At 44.4% G+C, this 19,355-nt stretch overlaps 1 protein-coding gene across 2 annotated transcripts in view; it reads left to right on the top strand.

Moving 5' to 3' along the window:
* The window catches only part of LOC116697834 (zinc finger protein GLI2), a 104,437-nt gene that overhangs the window by 40,629 nt on the left and 44,453 nt on the right, over window positions 1-19,355 (top strand). For both annotated transcript variants that reach the window (XR_004334060.1, XM_032529347.1), the window contains exon 3: window positions 10,377-10,482. Coding sequence is in view for 1 of the 2 variants with exons in the window: in XM_032529347.1 (XP_032385238.1) it covers window positions 10,377-10,482 (106 nt within the window). In the remaining variant the exon portion in view is untranslated. The remainder of the gene's footprint in view (window positions 1-10,376; window positions 10,483-19,355) is intronic.

Raw genomic sequence — 19,355 nt, 5'->3', positions numbered from 1 at the left:
TGGTGGCTGTCAAATATGGCAACTCGTTTGGAAACTTTCTCTTATTTTCCCAACATTATTCGCTGAAATATCTTTTAATAATAATCCATAATAACTTTTCACCACAGGCTCGCTGTGTTTTTTTTGCGTCCCCACCTTGTGGCAGAACCCCCCCCCTTGCAGCCTAAACGCACTACCCCCATTCCCCCACCTGTGTTTTTCCACACGGTGTGATGGCCGACGCAGGCCGTGTGAACGCATCATCCTGTGAGACACACGGCAGACTCAGCGTGGCAGTTTGATGAAGGCCAGGTCCATCCATCCAGGAGATACTCCCCAGCCCTCCTGCCTGGGCCTGGAGAGCCCACTCCCCGGGGGGTGGGGGGGGGTGGGGGGGGGGTTTACCTCATTTCCTCTGCCTTTCCCCCTCCTTTAGGGGAAAAAAAGCCCTTTTTTACAAGTCGCGGTGGGGGAGTGCCGAGCCTGCGCTGAGGATGCCGTCATAGGGCGATGAGGACGCTCTTTGTGTGAACTGGCAGCCTCTCCGTCAGCTGTGTCTCAGAGGTCAAAGGCCTCGCCGAACACAGAGGAAAGCTCTGAGTTCCCGCCGTTTGTAGTGACTTGGCTTTATTGGTGCGTTCACACTTGCCAGAAACTGGCAAGTAAGAGCTGTTCGAAACCCGAGAGAGAGAGATCCGTGATGAAGTCACACATGCACTGATTCTGCAGTGTTATTTTGATGAATGAGAATAGCAGGAAACGCATAATAATGACAACTCAGTATTTCAAGTACTCAGTGTGGAGTAGAGCTGTAGCGAAAACTGACTAATTGATTAGTCGATTGAGGGAAGTAATCGCCAACTATTATGTTAATCGATTAATCGTTAATTAGAAGGAAAATGCTTCTTTCTGCCTCTCAAATATGGAGATTTCCTGCATTTTAGACACAACAAGACATTTTAAGGTCCCAATGGCATGGAAATGTCACTTTATGAGGGTTTCTGAAGACACTTCAAATACAGTTTTAGGGGACCACTAAGGTCTACATAAAAGAGACTTCAGATACAGTATTAGGGACCACTAAGGTCTAAATAAAAGAGACTTCAGGTACAGTAGTAGGGGACCACTAAGGTCTATATAAAAGAGACTTCAGATACAGTATTAGGGGACCACTAAGGTCTATATAAAAGAGACTTCAGATACAGTATTAGGGGACCACTAAGGTCTATATAAAGAGACTTCAGATACAGTATTAGGGGACTACTAAGGTCTATATAAAAGAGACTTCAGATACAGTATTAGGGGACTACTAAGGTCTACAACTGCACCCCAGTTGTTGTTTTTTTCCAGAGGTAAATAATGTCTGAAAAGCAAAGGAGGCTCAGGCCTCTCTCTGAGAATTGCGCTACTACTCCTTCCTATTGGTCAGCACCAGAGCTCGGAATTAATGGCCCTTCTTTCTGAGCTTCATTGACGGAGACAAGTTCAAATACATCAAAGCCCGACAAGATGCACAGAGCAAGGGGGAGACAACAATTAATCGATTAATCAATAAAACAATTGGCAGATTAATCGGTAATGAAAATAATCGTTTGTTGAAGCTCCAAGTGCGCAGCCCGATGGACACTCACTCTCCAACTGGGACCTAAGTTTTATCTCGTTTTTCTTCGCATCCTCCTGACCTGACATTACCACCGCTGCAACAATAACAATAAACCCACTGCATTAATTACTTGATCAGCCCTACCCCTGTGCTACCCCTGTGCTCTAAAGGGGCCAGGCGATAAATCAGAAGTCTGCACGGGAAGCGGGTTACCCTGACACCTCATCAGTCTTCACAGAGAGGCCCACTACAAGGAGAGCCAAGCTACCTGTACGCTAACATCACACACTCACACATGAAGGCTGCACCCAGGCCCACTAAACGCCTAACACTCCGGCCGCGTGATGCATGGCCGTCGTTAGGGAATGATCCCCAAGTGCTGCTGCTGGACACCACTGATTACACCACCACTTCCAAGATGGAAACCTTGAAACTCAGATTTGTGTGTGTTTTTATTCTATCATAGCCCTCAGTGGGCCGACAATCGTAGCATTTTTGCTGGTGAGCTTTCTGAAAAGGAACTACAATGTCACCAATGCAAAAAATGCACCTTCAAACGTCCATGCAACGCTACCTCTAATGCTCTTTTTCTATTCCGAGGTCTTATATGTCTTCTTTTGCTCGTGCAAATATAATTTTGCTGTATTGTGACTAAAAACGAGACCAATATGCTATATATATTGCAGCCAATCAGCTTTCCCGTTACTGTCGTGAGTCTCTTTCGGATTGTACCACAGATTTTATTCTTCAGCCATGGGAGAGTGCGTTGTTAGGGACACTTAGCTTGAAAACTGAACTTAGGACTTAGTTGATGTTCTGATATAGGTCTTTAAAGTTCATTCATAAAGCTGACTTGGTGAAACCTGCAGAAACTAAAGGAAACCTCCATGCTGATGGGTATAAACATAAACACTTTATTTGGAGGTGCAAGCGTCTGACCAAAGCAAGAGCCTCGTCTAGCCATGCTACTTCTCTTGGAGCCTGTGTTACTCTGAATGGATGTTAGAACCGGCCGCAAATGGCAGCCCGGGTGAGATAAGGTCTTGGTAGCATTCACTCTTTAGAACAATTAGGGGAGGCGGTGCAGCATCTTATAGGCCAGGTGATGGATCATACTGGCGGTGGGTTCGTGGGGTTGACACCGAGACTGAGGCGTGATTGGCCGAGGCCCCGGTGCAGATTTGACAGAGACGGATCGCAGAGGAGGGAGGCCAGCTGGGTCTAAGTGGGATCTGTAAACAGGGCGGGACAGGAACCACGGCAGCTACACAACAAGCCCTGCAAGGTGATACAACACATCTGGAGGGGGGGGCGGGGATCAGGGCGTCATGGCAGCAGGATATAAACACAGGCACAAGGCCCTACATAATAAACTACTGTTTTTTGGTCTTACACTCGCTCACAGCTCATCAGAAAACAATTAATGCAGACCTGAAAAATGTGAATCCAAAGCTCAAAAACATATTCACATTTAATACGCTCACTTGAATTTGTCCTTTTAACGTCTTTCAGCTTATTGTTTTGGTTTAAATGCCCACGACTTCACTGGTTTGGTTCTCAACATCCTCTTTATACATTTTTCATACACAAAATATAACTACCTGCTCAGCACCAGACAACAGACAAAGTTAGCAACTACTTTGTGAACATAGTGGACTATTAAGCAGCTAAAGAATCTGTTTCTCAAGAGTTGGTGGAGACCAAAACATAGCTACAAAGAGAGTGAATATTACACTTTTTTCAGTAAGACGTCAGAAACACAACTCCAAATGAGTGTTAGTGTCGATCCCTGTCTGTTGGAAGGGTATAAAGGCAAGTGTTTGCTCAAGATATTATTACGTAAAATGTGTAATAACTTCAGCAAGTAGCCCAAAAAATGTATTTCTGCTGCTTTGGTACTAGAGTTGATACTGTACCTGAGTTTTGGTACGTTAATGAGGAATACAGAAACCAATTTTATTTATTTTATCCAAAATAGCTGTAACGGAACTTCGCCTCAACTAAAAAGTCCCAATTGATAATCTCAGCTTGCATTCGGTGTCACTTTTGAATATACTGTGTATTATGTGCTATAAAAGTATTGAGGTTCAATACCCAGCCCTAGTCATAACTACTGACTAATGGACGTTGCTCCAAGCAATGTGCTCTCTTTACAGTGTCGACTCCAAGCCTCTGGAACACAACTGTTAGTCTTCCCAGGGAGAGGGTGTTTGATGTGTACATCATAACATACTTTGCACTTTGCACGAGTTCACAGGGACTAATGAATTTCCGCTCAAACCATCTTGTGTCATGACAGAGATCATTGGCCTAATCCACTTACCTTCTGCCCAAAATCCTCCTATCAATAAAAAAGGTATCATTTTACCCTCCCTGAGGGCTGTTAAAAGTAAAGAGCCACTCTGTTAAGACTTCCTTTCATGGATGGCAGTGGTTCCGTGCTATCCTGTAAGCCTCTAATCCCTCTGTCGCCATCACTCGCCCATGTACTGCCCTAGAGGAAGCGATGTCTTGCAAACTAAACCTGCAGGTTTCATGTTGTGTGTGTAGTGCAGGATTCCCAGATTAAGCTAAACATACACTTTTTATTAACCTGGTGCATAACATTTGCTGAAGTGTGTGTGTGTGTGTGTGTGTGTGTGTGTGTGTTTAAGAAGCATGTCTGTTAAACATAAAATAACACATTTGTGTTTGTCTCAGTCACTGTTGATGGTTGTTACTGAGACTGAACTGCAACAAATCAGTATCTGTGTGTGTGTGTGTGTGTGTGTGTGTGTGTGTGTGTGTGTGTGTGTGTGTGTGTGTGTGGTGTGTGTGTGTTGTGTGTGCTGTTTGTGTGCGCACTGTGTTTGTGCATGCATGCATGTGCTGCGTGAACATGAGCACTTGTGTATAGTCGTTTGGCACGATGCTGTGTTGTTAGGACCCAGGCCAACTTTTGCTGCTGGAATTTCCTGTCTGAATTGAGCACCCCCACCTCTCTTACTCCTCTGCTCTTCCCTCTCTACTCTTTCTCTCTCTCTCTCTCTCTCTCTCTCTCTCTCTCTCCTCGATTCTCTCTCTCTCTCTCTCTCGCTCTCTCTCCCATTGCCCCTTTCTCTCATAGCACAACAAAGGCTTTTTTTCCCCCTCAAAATTATTCCTGGCCTGGCCTGGCCTCTCAGGGCGTTATTATTATGGTTGAGTACTTCCTCAAAGACATGAGCCCACTCCGCTCTCCACTTCAGCATGGTCCTGATCTGGGGCTTCATTTGGACGTAATGAGAGGGAGCTTTTCCTTCTCTTGTCTCTGAGTCATGATACTCGAAGGGGGGCCTTTGTTAACATCGAACACCTGGCTTTGTCTATAGTGAGAGATCAAACCTGGGCTTTAAGATGCAAACTAAAAAGGGGAAGATGTAGCAGGATGTTTGGCACGTCTCATTATTGGGGCTAGGGGGCAAAGACTTGTTCAGACTTAAAACACGTTACGAGAGATCGGAGAAGAGACTGCCTAAAACAAGGACCACTAGTTACATGTTCCTGTGGGCTAGATTTGATTTATGATACAAGATCCCACCAGCATAAAGCCCCTCAGGGCACTGTGCATGGTGCACTTAACTTCATTTTGAGCCCTGGCGATGATTTACAAAATTAGCACTAGGGCTGTCTTTGATTAGATGACTAACACCGATACGATTTTGTCGTCAGTTCTTTAAAACTGGGTTTCACCACAAAGAATTGTACAAAAGCATCACTTTGAATCCTGTTTTTACCACAGATGTGCTCCCATGTTTTAGAGAAAAATAAGTCATTCAGAATGGAAAAAAAGCATAGAAAAGGACTAATTGGTCAGCTAAGACCAAAACGACCGATTGGTCGACCAACCGACTAAGCAGGGGCGGCTCTAATTATCCCCTTTAGTAATGTTTTACATGATTACCTATCTAAGGCAATGACCTCTAATGACCCAAAGTGAGGCTTCATTGTTAAGCTGTGAAACCTTCTGTAAGCAGTTGCTGGGCTACATCGGTGAGGGTGTGTGGTTTCAGGTACCGGAGAGACGATTGAGAATGTTTCTGGAAGTCCAGTTTGAGCAGGAGATGCATGACTTTGGAGACTTATTAGAAGCCTAGTGGTTTACAGTACTACAAGATAGGATTTTACAACTCAGCAACAAATCAGAACTGCATTTAATGAGTACTTTAATACTAACTTGCCTTGGCTGTTGGTGCATTCATACACATTAAAGAGAAATAAACAGGGCGCCTGGCTAGCTCACCTGGTAGAGCGTGTAGCAATATATAGTGGCTCGGTCCTTGACCCAGCGGCCAGGGAATAATCAAAAATTAAAAAAAATCTTAAACAAGAGAAATAAACAAAACATATTAGACACATAAACCAGAATAAATGCAGTACCAGTCAAAAGTTTGAACATGCTTTCTCATTTGCTTGACTGGTACTGTGTGTACTATATACATGTTAGCAATAAGAGAAGATGGAACTCTGGACACCTATCACTGTGACCATTTGATCCTTCCTCTCAATGTCAATACGCGTTGTGGTAAAAGTTGACAAAATAAAAGTTGTGCTGATGTGGATGTGAACAGTCCCTGCTGCTTTGGATCTACAGTATGAGGCCCAGGGTGGAATGACCCTGCATGCCAACACACCCAAAGGGGACACACGGCCCGGCGAGTATGTCGAGAAACTGAGGAACTGTGAATGGTCCCAGCCATGTACCTCTCGGTAGCTGTCCCTGTAGTCCAGGGAACAATGCAGCTGTCTGGGTGATGGAAGGGCCTGTTCAGCCCTTATCACCCCCACTTTCAGCAGCAAGCTGGGAGCAGGCAGGGGAGGAATCCAGCCTCTCTGGCTGGTGGTTAGTTTGGTGTGTTTGTGCATGTGTTTTACTAATGGACATTTTTTTTCTGTAAAGGAATTCAACCAAAAATCGTTAGTCATCTTTGACTTTTTCATCTGAATAAACTGCCATGTTTCTTCAGCAGTTTTCATTGATGCTTTACATGTGCTACTCGGGCTACATCTACACTACCACGCTTTGGTTTGCAAACCAAAACCCTAACCCTAAAACAAAGACATTTGGAAACACCGCTGCCCCCGTTTTGGTTTGAAAACCAACGTAGACCTTTGGAAACGACGATATGGTTCGTTAATGGTTAGGTAGCTTACATACCTTTCAGTAACAGTCCACCTCATCCCCCGCTCCAAGCTAATAAATCTTTGCTCCTATTAAACTCCATCGTTGTTGTTTTTCTCTAAAGTATTTTCTGTAGTTTCAACTTATACATCTGTGATTTTTAGCCGCAGAGTAACATCAGACAACATCTTTTTTTTTCCTGCTTCTGGAGCTGTGTGGATTGTTTTTTTCTCCAAAAAGTGTAGATGTAGCCTAAATATGTGATATTAGGCAGGTGTCTGGAAGGCCGTACAGTAATATAAGCTACCCCAGCTGAACAAAGATTGAAGGGGTGGAAGTTAAGAGCACTACCTGTTAAAAAGTATACCAGACCAGAATACATCCCAGCACAAGTGCAATGCAAAGTAATGAATTAAAGAAAAAAAGAATAGGGTCCTGCAGTTTGACGGTTTAATGGATCAACTTTCCAATACGTCAAAGAAGATACTGTGCTGGCCTGACTTCCAGCACGACCTTGCTGTCTTTGTCTCAGTCTAGTCTTCTTGTCCCATGACCCCCCCCCCCCACCCCCACCAGAGATGTGCCAGGCAGCACAAGCAGGGAGCATCTCTCACACAAAGCCCCAACTTCTGGCTCCACTTGTGAAACAAAGCTCAAACTCCTTTTCCCAGCTCTCACTCCCTCTCACTCATTTACTGGGTGCCTCTTTTGGCTTTTAAAACACAAGTTGACTCAGAATTGGCCGCCTGTCTCACACACAAAAGCAAGGGAGGGTCACTGGCCGAGATCCAGCGGCATAGATCTTGATAGAAACACAGAGCCCTTGGCCTTCTGCGCTCAAAGACAAGAGGAGACAAGGAACGAGGGGCAGCGCGCCGATTCTTACAACTCACTTTGGCTTCACAGGCGAGTTTCACTATGGGGGTGCAGTGGAACGTTTTGAGTTTGAGACTTATTTTATCTGCGGACATAGATCGGTTTATTGGCATTTCTTTTATCCAATCACGATTGTTTAGGGCGCTGCCAAGCGCCGGACGGTGATGATAATTTGCTTTGCAAAAACATGAATTAACCGATTTTTGGTATAATTCTAAAGTAAGGAAAACAATCTTTGTAGGCCAATTTCACAGCAGTCAAATGGTTCCCCTATGTATATCTGTAAAGACATATCTGTAAATAGATTTATGTATATCTGTACATATTTATATTTTTCCATTCCGAGTACTTTTGTATTATTTATATTATCGTCATACTTCAATGTAATTCATATCATGATTACTTTTGCTAAATTATTGAATTACATATTATTCTATTCAACTTAATTTCACGTCACTTACCTACTTACATTGCAATTTTTTTTATACTATGACCACCTCACTTTACTTTAAAATACTTTTTATATATTGCCACTTTACATTTATTCAGTACTTTTTACACATTTTCTGTTGTTTGTTTGCTTTTCACTGAAATACTGCTGCTGTCACAAGGGAATTTTCCCATTGTGGGATAAATAAAGTATTATCTAATCTAATCTAATCTAATCTAATCTAATCCAGGGCTGCCCTCAGGGAAACTCGGTTCTGGCGGTCTGTGTGTATTCCATTAGTGTTAACTAAGAACAAGACGCTCCAACGGCAGGATGATTGACTCAGTCACAACAACAAAAGGCTCAATCAGGGTAAAGCAGCAGTAATGGCTGTCCTTTGTGATTGGCAGCACCCTAAAAACAACAGTCAGCGTTGTGTCATGGCCCAGAGGCACAGAGTCTTGTTACACCTTGTCTTCACAGCGCTGTCTGCAGCGCGTAAGGAGCCCTGAGGCACACCTCCAACACGGAGGTGTTTCAAAATGACAGACTTTGAAAAGAGAAGTGATTATGGTGACAAACACAGGGCTTTAAATGCAAAACTCCATGTATCCAGAAGGAAAACTATAATCAATGACAGAGAACCAGGCATGTAGTTTTTAAAATGTATTTATTTGATCAGGACGGCTCATTTTTAACTGTAGTCCTAGTTATCTCGCATGCATGTTTTTTTAGTCTGTAAATATTCCAGAATTAGCACAAAATCTAGTTTTCATCTGCAGTCCCTGGCCAGATGTAACAATAAGCTCTCTATAAAGCATAGATAGGGATCCTAAAATGTGCATAACATTAAATACAAATATATATATATAAATAGATGTGGACTAGATAAAATCACATTACATTCTTGTCTTTATGGTGGGGGAAACTGGAGCACCCCCCGCAACAGGCAAACTCCACACAGAAAGGCCCCGCCCAGACTGGGGATCAAACTAAGCAGAACTGTTACCCACGGAGCCACGTGCCACCCATTTGGACAAAACTTATATTACAGAGGTCTCATCAACTCAAAACATCCTCCATATTTACCTGCTGTCTCCATAAAATCAGTATGATGTGAACTCTACACAACAAATACTCATACTCACCCCTCAGCTGCTCTAAACATATATTTCAAACAGTATTAAAAAATTCACAGACTAATTCCAGTCACTTCCATCTTTCTGTTTTCCCCCCAGTCTGTTAACTACCACCATTGAAACACAGCCCTTCCTGCATAGAGGTTTCACATTAAAAGCCCTCCAGTGGGCATTTTAATGGATCTTTTCCTGGCAGACTCTGTATGAAAGGTTTGCAGGAAGTGTCATGTTTTATAGACAATAGCAAGTATAAAACGTGCAAAGTGAAATTTATCAAAATCCTAATTAATGAAACTAGTATTTAAGTATGGCATGACGGATGTACCGACTGAAATATAGCTGTAGAAAAATGGATATTTTGCTGAATGTCTATCAATTCTGGCCAACTTAAACGTCCTCTATATGTTTGCTCGTGGGACATTGGCATCACATTGGTGTCCCCCTGTCAGCCAGTCCCAGTGGTCCTCTCAGGTAGAGATAATGATCTGCGCTCACTGAGCTCTGACCTTTGACCCCGGTGGTCTCCGCTCTCAGGGCATCTCAGCTCTACTGGACCGTGCAACCAGAGATCATCCCAAGGGAGCGGCAGTGCACTATGCTCTCTTTCTCTGTCCCTCCATAGTGCACACACACACACACACACACACACACACACACACACACACACACACACAAACTGGGTTCATGGGTTTGAAATTATCCAGCGTAGCTGTTTTTGGTTTATTTTCCTGCATCAAACATGTGTAACTCTACCACGAAACAGGAGAGAATTAGTAGGCTTTTGTCTATGATTAGAGCTCTCCTCCTCCTTCAATCAAGACAATAATTTCTCCTACTCAGCCGCTGTAATCACAGTAATTAATGAAGATCGGCTGTGTTGTCCTAATGAGACTTCCCTCGAGCCATCAGACCGTTTATGGCAGGAAACGCTGGATTTGTGCATTCTTTGTCTGACACATAAAAACACATTCAATGTTGTGTAAACCCTGCTTTGGTCTCATTGGACGGAGAGGGCCTTTTATGAACATATCGCTCTCGGGGAAAAAGGTTTTAATTACTGGTGGATTACAGGAACAGTAAAATGGTACAGTTGCATCTCATGCTGCGCTGCAGGCATTAGTCAGGAACTGTAGTTCAGTCTTCACGTTAGTCACTGTTTTTTGTTGATTTGTATGTGTGACCTTTATTCTCTCTTCTGTGCACTTACAGGGGCCCACCACCTCTTCCCCACCTTCCACACGCCCATCCCAATCGACGTGAGACACCACGAGGGGCGGTACCATTACGAGCCACACCCACTCCACGCCATGCATGGGTAAGTCTCATTGGATGATACAAATAATCATGGTGACACCCACAGTATACCTTCCCTAACAAACCTAACCCTGCTGTGCAACCAAACATTGTTCAAATCCACCAAAGTTGATTTGAAATTCTAGCGAGATTCCAAAGTTTAGATAGATCACAAAAAACATAGTTTATTTAACTAATTAGACATGTTAACGCTGCCTTAATGATGGTATGTGTCGGTGTAGAAGACATCGGTCGTTTTGGCAGCGTGTGGATGGGTGAATGTATGGTGTGATGTGTGTTGGATGGTGCAAGGACGACATGTTGAGGTGGATGCAGAAGGCCCATCTGAAAGAGAACGAGACTCCCAGGAGGTAAGCCCCGCCCAGATGGCCAGGTACAGACAACCCTCCCAGGTCGACCCACCCGTCCACTCCCAGTACCTGCCGAAACAAAGGAGCAGAGACATGACAGGCAGGCAGAGTGGGAGGGGTCGTCACAACAGCAATATTCCAACCTTTCCAATTGTATGTTATTGTAGGTTGTGTGTTATTGTAGGTCCAATTTTAGGTTAATGGAAAAAAATGCGTTAACCAAGCAAAAATTATATCATAGCAGTTCCTCAAAAAACAAACTGCTGTTCTTTCTGAGCTTCATTGACGGAGACAAGTTCAAATACATCAAAGCCAGACAAGATGCACAGAGCAAGAGGGAGACAGAGAGGAAGAGAGATAAGCCACATTAGCACTCTTCACATTTCATGTGCTAGGACTCGTAGTAGCCTCTAGATCAGCTCTGCTGAGAGATAGTCAATGTTGGAAGAAGTACATAGATATGTTTTACATAATAGTAAAATCCTTCTGAACAACTTATTTATTTGCTGTAAAAATCGCATTCAGTCACACATTTATGTGTCTCATTTCTAAAACATGAACTCCCAGCATATTGCTGAGGATAAATAGGCTGGCAGTCCAGCCCTGCGCTTGAATTTTAAACTGGTTTTCTAACCTGACCTACAAACAAACACTAATTTATTTTCTGCCTTTATTACCATAAAAGTCTGGCCTTCCCTAACGTTGCCGGGCCTTCTTATGCTTATCTAAAATATTGGAATCCATGAAAGGAACCCGGGAGTAAGATCAATAGAGGTTTTGTGAGAACTGTGCGCTTACATTTAAATTCAGCAAGATCAGGTGATACACAGCGCAGGCAGAGCTATTCATCACCTGCAAAGCGAGGAGAAAGGAGGGGGGAACAACCTGCTTTTTGTTCTGATTAATGTGACGGGACTCTGACAGAATGCTCCTACTAATTCATCAAGACCTTGATCTAGCTGTCTTTTCCCCAGCATGCGCCAAATTCACCTAATTACGGCGGGTTGTCGCGGCGAAATGGAGCAGGGTGTCGGCGCAGGGGCGCTCGTTGGCGGCGTTCTGTCTCTGGCTGCTTACCGGGTGTCAGGGTTGGACTTGCTGCCTGAAGGATGGCGCTTACTCTGCATGGAGCGCCCTTCGTCACTGTCACTTGGAACATAATGAAGGCTGCAGGTCACCATGCCGCTGTCATAATGCAGATCCTGCTGTGCTCACTGCTTTGCTACCTGCTCTGCTCACTGGCTGACAGTGTAAGGGAATAGACTGGGGCTATCCTGTAACTCAGTAGGCCAATGAACATTCTCCCTGTGTACTGGAGCTTTGTGCCCAAGTGAAACCCCCCGGTACACCTCTTTTCATCTGTTATGTTTCTAATCAATAGATTCTGTTTACTTATTTAAAAATGATAATGAGCGTGGTGTGAGCTTGAGCGTGATGTGAGCTTGAGCGTGGCGTGAGCTTGAGCGTGGCGTGAGCTTGAGCGTGGTGTGAGCGTAAGCGTGAGCGTAAGCGTGAGCGTTGGCGTGAGCTTGAGCGTGGTGTGAGCGTAAGCGTGAGCGTAAGCGTGAGCGTGGTGTGAGCGTGGGTGTGGCGTGAGCATGAGCGTGGCGTGAGCATGAGCGTGGCGTGAGCTTGAGCGTGGTGTGACTGTGAGCGTTGTGTGGCGTGAGCTTGAGCGTTGCGTGAGCGTGCTGAGCTTGAGCGTGGCTGTGAGCGTGAGCTTGGCGTGGCGTGAGCTTGAGCGTGAGCGTGGCGTGAGCTTGATTGGGAGCGTGGCATGAGCGTGGTGTGGTGTGAGCGTGATGTGGTGTGGTGTGAGCGTGATGTGAGCTTGAGCGTGGCGTGAGCTTGAGCGTGGTGTGAGCGTGAGCGTGGTGTGAGCGTGGCTGTGGCGTGAGCATGAGCGTGGCGTGAGCATGAGCGTGGGTGAGCATGCCGTGGCGTGACTTGAGGTGGTGTGACTGTGAGCGTTGTGTGGCGTGAGCTTGAGCGTGGCGTGAGCGTGAGCTTGAGCGTGGCGTGAGCTTGAGCGTGGCGTGAGCTTGAGCGTGAGCTTGATTGGGAGCGTGGCGTGAGCGTGGTGTGAGCGTGAGCGTGGTGTGGCGTGAGCGTGATGTGGTGTGGTGTGAGCGTGGTGTGAGTGTGAGCTTAAGCGTGAGCGTGGCATGTCGTGAGCGTGGCGTGAGTATGAGCTTGAGCGTGGCGTGAGCGTGGTGTGGCGTGAGCGTGGCGTGGCGTGAGCCTGAGCGTGGTGTGAAGGTGAGCTTGAGCGTGAGCGTGGCTTGAGCGTGATTTTGCAGCGTATTGATGATTGTACCCCACAAAGGACAAGGATATGTTTCCATATCGATATTTGGTCCCACCCCAAATATATTTATTTTATAAATATTATTATTTTCAACACACTGATGTTGGATCATACACGGTATCAGTTGATACAAACATGATCAGGTATCGGAATCAATATCTGAAAGGAACTTCTTTTTCAGGAAGTTTATGCACCGATCTGATACCACATAAAAAAATAAAAAAAAATAAAGGAATTCTACGTTGAAGTACTTTATTAAAGTTGTTTTTGCTGTTAAACTGGATAATAAATAAAAAAGTTCATGTCAAAGTTTGTTCATGTTTCACAGAGTTTAACCCGAGCCGGACCGACAACAAATCCCATCCGTACAGGGATAGTAGTACACAGCTGTTAAAACATTGGATCAGTACTCGGTAAAGAATGGTATCGAACCATCTCTAGTTCATAAGGACATTTTTTTACTTCACGCTGGATTGATCCTTCAGATCTTGTTAGTATGCTTTAATTGAGGTGAGAGTGTTGGATGTGGCAGAAGTAACCTCCTGACTGTCTCTGGAACACGATGGGAAGAGCCTCTCGTGGGATGACAGTAGAACTTATATTGTGGATATTGTGGAGTCGGGCATCTTTTGTGCAAAGCCACAAGCCAGGAAAGCCAGCCACCGTGCCAGCATGTTTGACCGGGTAATTAGCATCCGAAACCCAGCCTTCCGTTCCCAGAACCTCAACGACAACGCAACGGATGAGAAAAACAAATCCCCCGCTCATTCCACAGCCCGTATTTATGCTTTTCGGGAAGCAGTCGGGGGGCAAATTGCAGCACTGAGAAGTCGAAATATGCCCAAGGTTTTTGTGTGGCAGAGCTGTGGCCTAGGCCGCCCCTGTACACAAACAGATGTGGTCCCACTCAGCAGGCAATTAGCCTGTCCAAAGCCCACAGCCCCACAGCAAGGAATGTGTTGATTAAATACAGTTTACAGATCAGACATTCAGCTTGATGTTGTTTTTTCCCCTTCATTGTTTTGCTTTGGTTAACATGAAAAGGAGTAGAGGATGGGGTGTAAAGAAGGGGGTGGGCAGATTGTCAAGTCTGATGATTGGTTGTCAGTGGTTTTGACCGACATGTAGTTATCTTATGCTGCTATCCAGCTCTGGCTCATCATCACGGCTAACGTTTGAATTGGGATGCTCCCTGAGTTACAGCCAGGAATGTTCTGCTGTAAAGACAAGGGACCCATCAATCAAATGACTGGGAAGTTGCAAATCAATAGTCTGCGATGGTCACGGTATATCACACGGGCCAACATAGTTATCTTGCACTCAAAAAAAAGAATAAATGGTACGTGACAGCGGCGGAGCCAAATGATGGATAATGACCCTCTGTATAGTCCCGTCCCATTTAGGCACATTATGCCATGGTCTGACATAGTTCTACTGGGCCCCTCCTTTGTACACAGTCCTCGCTTCTTAGCGAGCACAGTATCAAGTTGTGTCCAAATCCTCAGCATCCTGATTGGGGCCCCAAAAACAACCAAGGCAGGATCTTAGCCTGTCCCCTGTGGGGCAGCGTGGTGATTTATCTTGATCGCCTTGGCTGCCCAGAAGTACAGAAGGGAGTGTGTCACATCATAATTCATCCAACCCCGAGCCAGTAGGGAAAATGCCAGAGAGGCAAATTTTAACTTGTTGGTCAGCCAGGAGGGCAGAGAGGCAGGCAAGCAGACGGACAGAAAGAAAGAAAGTGAACTTGAAGTCGGAGTGTACCTTGAACACCTTACATTGCAAACAGGTCACATGGGCAGCATGTTGTGGCAAAAAGACCCATTCATACTATGGCTGCAGCTAACGATCATTGTCATTATTGATTAATCTGTGGATTATTTTACTGATGGATGGATTAATTGTTTGGTTTATAAAATGGTGAAAAATGTGGATCAGCATTTCCCAAAGCCCAAGATGACAACCTCAAATGTCTTGCTTTGTCCACAACTCAAATTTATTCAGTTTACTGTCCCAGAGGAGAGAAGAAACTAGAACATATTCACATTTAACAAGCTCAAATATGAGAAGTTGAACTTTTTTTCGTGAGAAAATGACTCAAATTATCAATTATCAAACCAACTAATTGGATAGCAAATCAAATCAGTTAATCTTTGGAGCTCTATTGGGGCGGCTGTGGTCCAGGTAGAGGGGCCGCCTGCCAATCGGAAGGTTGGTGGCTCGATCCCTGGACCTGCAGTCTAATGTTGAAGTGTTCTTGGGCAAGACACTGAACCCCAAATTGCTCCCAATGCTGTAAATGTCTGATGAGCAGGGGGCACCCTGCACGGCAGCCTCGGCCACCGTGTGTGAATGGTGAATCCAATCCAATCCAATCCACTTTATTTGTATAGCACATTTTACAAACACAAAGTTACCAAAGTGCTGCACTGAAAACTCAAACATACAAAACAATTAATGTAAAATATTGTAAAAACAAAATAAGAGCATCGGGTTTAAAAAAAAATAAAACATAGATAAAATGAATAAATACTAAAATACAGTAAAACAATAAGAGACATCAGAGGACAACACAATTCACATGGAGTTAAAAGCCAAAGAATCAAAATGTGTCTTAAGACGAGACTTAAAACACTCAGCTATTGGGGCTGTTCGGACATAGAGGGGCAGAGCGTTCCAGAGTTTAGGTCCAACCACAGAAAAAGCCCTGTCCCCCTGAGTTTTGAATGGTTCCTGTACTATGTTAAAGCGTTCTGAGCAGACTAGAAAGGCGCTATATGAAGAAATAGTCCATTACTCGATGTCGTAAAACTAAATAGGTTTAGAGTTGTAGGTTTAACTTCCTAAATGAGATGCACTAGTTGGAATGAAGTGTCACTCGACCCTGTTTCAAATGCTCGTGCACTCTGGTATGCACTTAACTAACAGGTTACTCATATGCTCGACAAGCTGCGCCATGTCCAAATCACTTTTTCTCACAGCAAAGTTTTAACAATAGAACAACAGAGAGCATGTAACCACACAGTACGGAACACAGAGACAAATAGCAATTACCCAGTTGAAAGCACGTTGTCTACTGTCTCACACTGGCTCCCTATTCCTCAGTCTATCCTTGTTTCTCCTCAAGAATCATCCTCCCAAGGACCAACTCCTGCCACTTTTATTTGGCAGTGATAAAGAATTTAGAATTTTTCTCAACTGCATGCCAGCACACTTTATAGTAGTGTGTTTCCAACAGGCCAGGCAGGTATGATGGAACTTTCTTTAAATGTCAGCCACTAATTAAGAGACAGGCTCTGAGAGATAAGAGCTTCCCATTCACCCTGTGTGACCGGAGCCTCAGGAAAACACACAGACTTCAAGTAACATCTTGTCAGAAACAGGGTGGATCGACAAGGCTTCAATAATGGTACCTGCCAGACGGGACTATTATTTGCAGCCTCCCGACAGCCAAACGCAGTAAATTTCCCCTTATTACCAAGGCCTCATACACACTTGTGGTCGTTGGAGTGATTTACTGCAGCTGGAGTGATGTGTGCCGACACGCACGGCCAAGAAACAAATAACTATTGTTGATACAGGTTTGAAGTCAAATGTTGCAAAGTGGTTTCACTAGGTGAAGCATGGAAATGGACATTATGGTTATGATTAAAACAGATTTTTCAAAGCAAGCTCACACTTGAAGTTCTATTTTTCTCCCAGAAGATTTTCATATCCCAATATGGGGTGGCTCACATCTGCATTGACATTCTGTTTTTAACTGGCATTAAAGGATGAGGTTGGTGATTTTAATTTTATTATTTGAGCCTGGTAGGGAGATGTGGGGACAGTACAAAAAATATGCAATAATGACAGCTTCATCTATTTAAAAATGCAGCATTTTTTTGACTATACATACATGTACATGTATGAGTGTACATACATAAAACTGAAAATAAATTACATCTGGCACGCACTGTGATCCATCATCATTATCCATTATCTCCATCAATCAGAGAATCGGAGGTAAAGCTGAAATATGCTCAACAGGTTCCTGCAGACATTTCTAATATTATTACTAATGTTTTTACTGTATTTATCCATAAAATTAAATAAAACAGTTCCTTTTCAGACAGAAGGACAGACAGAAAGAAAAAGAAGAATGTACCTTACAAGCTTAACAAGCTTACCCACTAAGAACAAGCTTAGTGGTTAGCATTTTTAATATTCTGGCATTTTTATATTGCATTATGGCTTTGGCTTCAAATGTGCATAATACGCTTGGTTGTCTCCTTTAGCGTCATATAACACGCTTGTTTGTCTCCTTTAGCGTCATATAACACGCTTGATGGTCTCCTTTAACGTCATATAACACGCTTGGTTGTCTCCTTTAGCGTCATATAACACGCTTGGTTGTCTCCTTTAGGATCATATAACACGCTTGGTGGTCTCCTTTAGCGTCATATAACAGGCGCTTGGTCGTCTCCTTTAGCGTCATATAACACGCTTGGTTGTCTTCTTTAGCATCATATAACACGCTTGGTTGTCTCTTTTAGTGTCATATAACACGCTTGATGGTCTCCTTTAGCGTCATATAACACGCTTGATGGTGCCTTTAGCATCATATAACACGTTGGTCATCTCCTTGCGTCATATAACACGCTTTATGGTCTCCTTTAGCGTCAATAAACACACTTGGTTGTCTCCTTTAGCGTCAAATACACGCTTGGTTGCCTCCTTAGCCAATAACACTGTCCTTTAGGTCTATACACGCTTGGTGGGCCCTTTAGCGTCAATAACACGCTGGTGTCCCTTTAGGTCATATACACGCGTGCTTCTTTAGCATCATATAACAAGCTTGGTTGTCTTCTTTAGCATCATATAACACGCTTGGTTGTCTCTTTTAGTGTATATACACGCTTGGTCATCTCCTTTAGCGTCAATAACACACAGCTTGGCCGTCCCTTTAGCATCATATAACACGCTTGATGGTCTCCTTTAGCGTCATAACAAGCTGGTGTCTCTTTGCGTCATATAACACGCTTGGATGTCTCCTTAGCGTCATATAACAAGCTTTGTCGTCTCTTAGCATCATATAACACGCTTGTTTGTCTCCTTTAGGTCATATAACGCTTGGTCGTTCCCTTTAGGTCATATAAACCACGCTTGGCGTCTCCTTTAGAATCATATAAACACGTTGGTTTCCTTTAGCATCATAAACACGCTTGGTTGTCTCCTTAGGTTATAAACACGCTTGGTTGTCCTTTTAGGTCATAAAAACGCTTGGTCATCTCCTTTAGCGTCATATAACACACGCTTGGCCGTTCCTTTAGCATCATATAACACGCTTGGTTGTCTCCTTAGCATCATATAACAGCTTGGTTGTCTCCTTTAGCGTCATAAAACACGCTTGGTCGTCTCCTTTAGATCATACAAACGCTTGGTGGTCTCCTTAAGCATCATATAACACGCTTGGTCGTCTCCTTTAGCGTCATATAACATGCGCTTGGTCGTCTCCTTTAGCATCATATAACACGCTTGGTCATCTCGGAGTGAGAATGGGTTGATATCCTGCAAATACATTTTACTAATTATTCTCTTTACTTTTATTGATGTATTGTGTGTATACCCTCCCCCCACCCATCTCTTTCGGCTGCAACAGTGCGAATTCCCCCATTGTGGGATTAATAAAGGATTTTGAATCTCGAATCTTGAGCTAAATGCTGGGAATCCCAGTGTGCGATTAACGTTGATGCGCTTTGAGTCCCGCAGTCTGATAGGAAAAGAGAGCCAGCAGCAGTGCCAGCTAACCCAGGTAGTCCTTCAGTGAAGCACCAACACTAATCTGAGGCGGCACTGCCAAGCTATCTGTATGCTTCTTGGAGGCGGACTGAGGGAAGCGTGTTTTTGTGTATGGAGCGTCTGTTTCTTCTCACTTCTTCCCTCCCGCCCAGAACAGAGGGCTCTTTATGGTTGTTTGCAGGGGGAAGACTGGGCCTGACGGCAGAAAGTTGGCCCTCAGACAAGGCCAGCAGTCTGCAGGCGCTTACTGGAAATGGAGCGATGGCCGAGGCTCTGGGTTGGTTGGCTCAGCCTGCAGTTGGGCAGGGCCGGGCCGGGTGCAGGTTGGCGTCCGCACAGAGACACTGAATGAGAGACTGAGCAGGGAAACTCTGAAGGGAGGATGGTTGGTGGTGGTGGGGGGGTGGGGGGGTCTCATGCCCACCTTTAATAGCC

This window comes from Etheostoma spectabile, chromosome 11 (genome assembly GCF_008692095.1).
Source record: "Etheostoma spectabile isolate EspeVRDwgs_2016 chromosome 11, UIUC_Espe_1.0, whole genome shotgun sequence".
Lineage (NCBI taxonomy): Eukaryota > Metazoa > Chordata > Actinopteri > Perciformes > Percidae > Etheostoma > Etheostoma spectabile.
The sequence above is the reverse complement of the archived record's forward strand: the minus strand, read 5'-3'. Positions and strand labels throughout refer to the sequence as shown.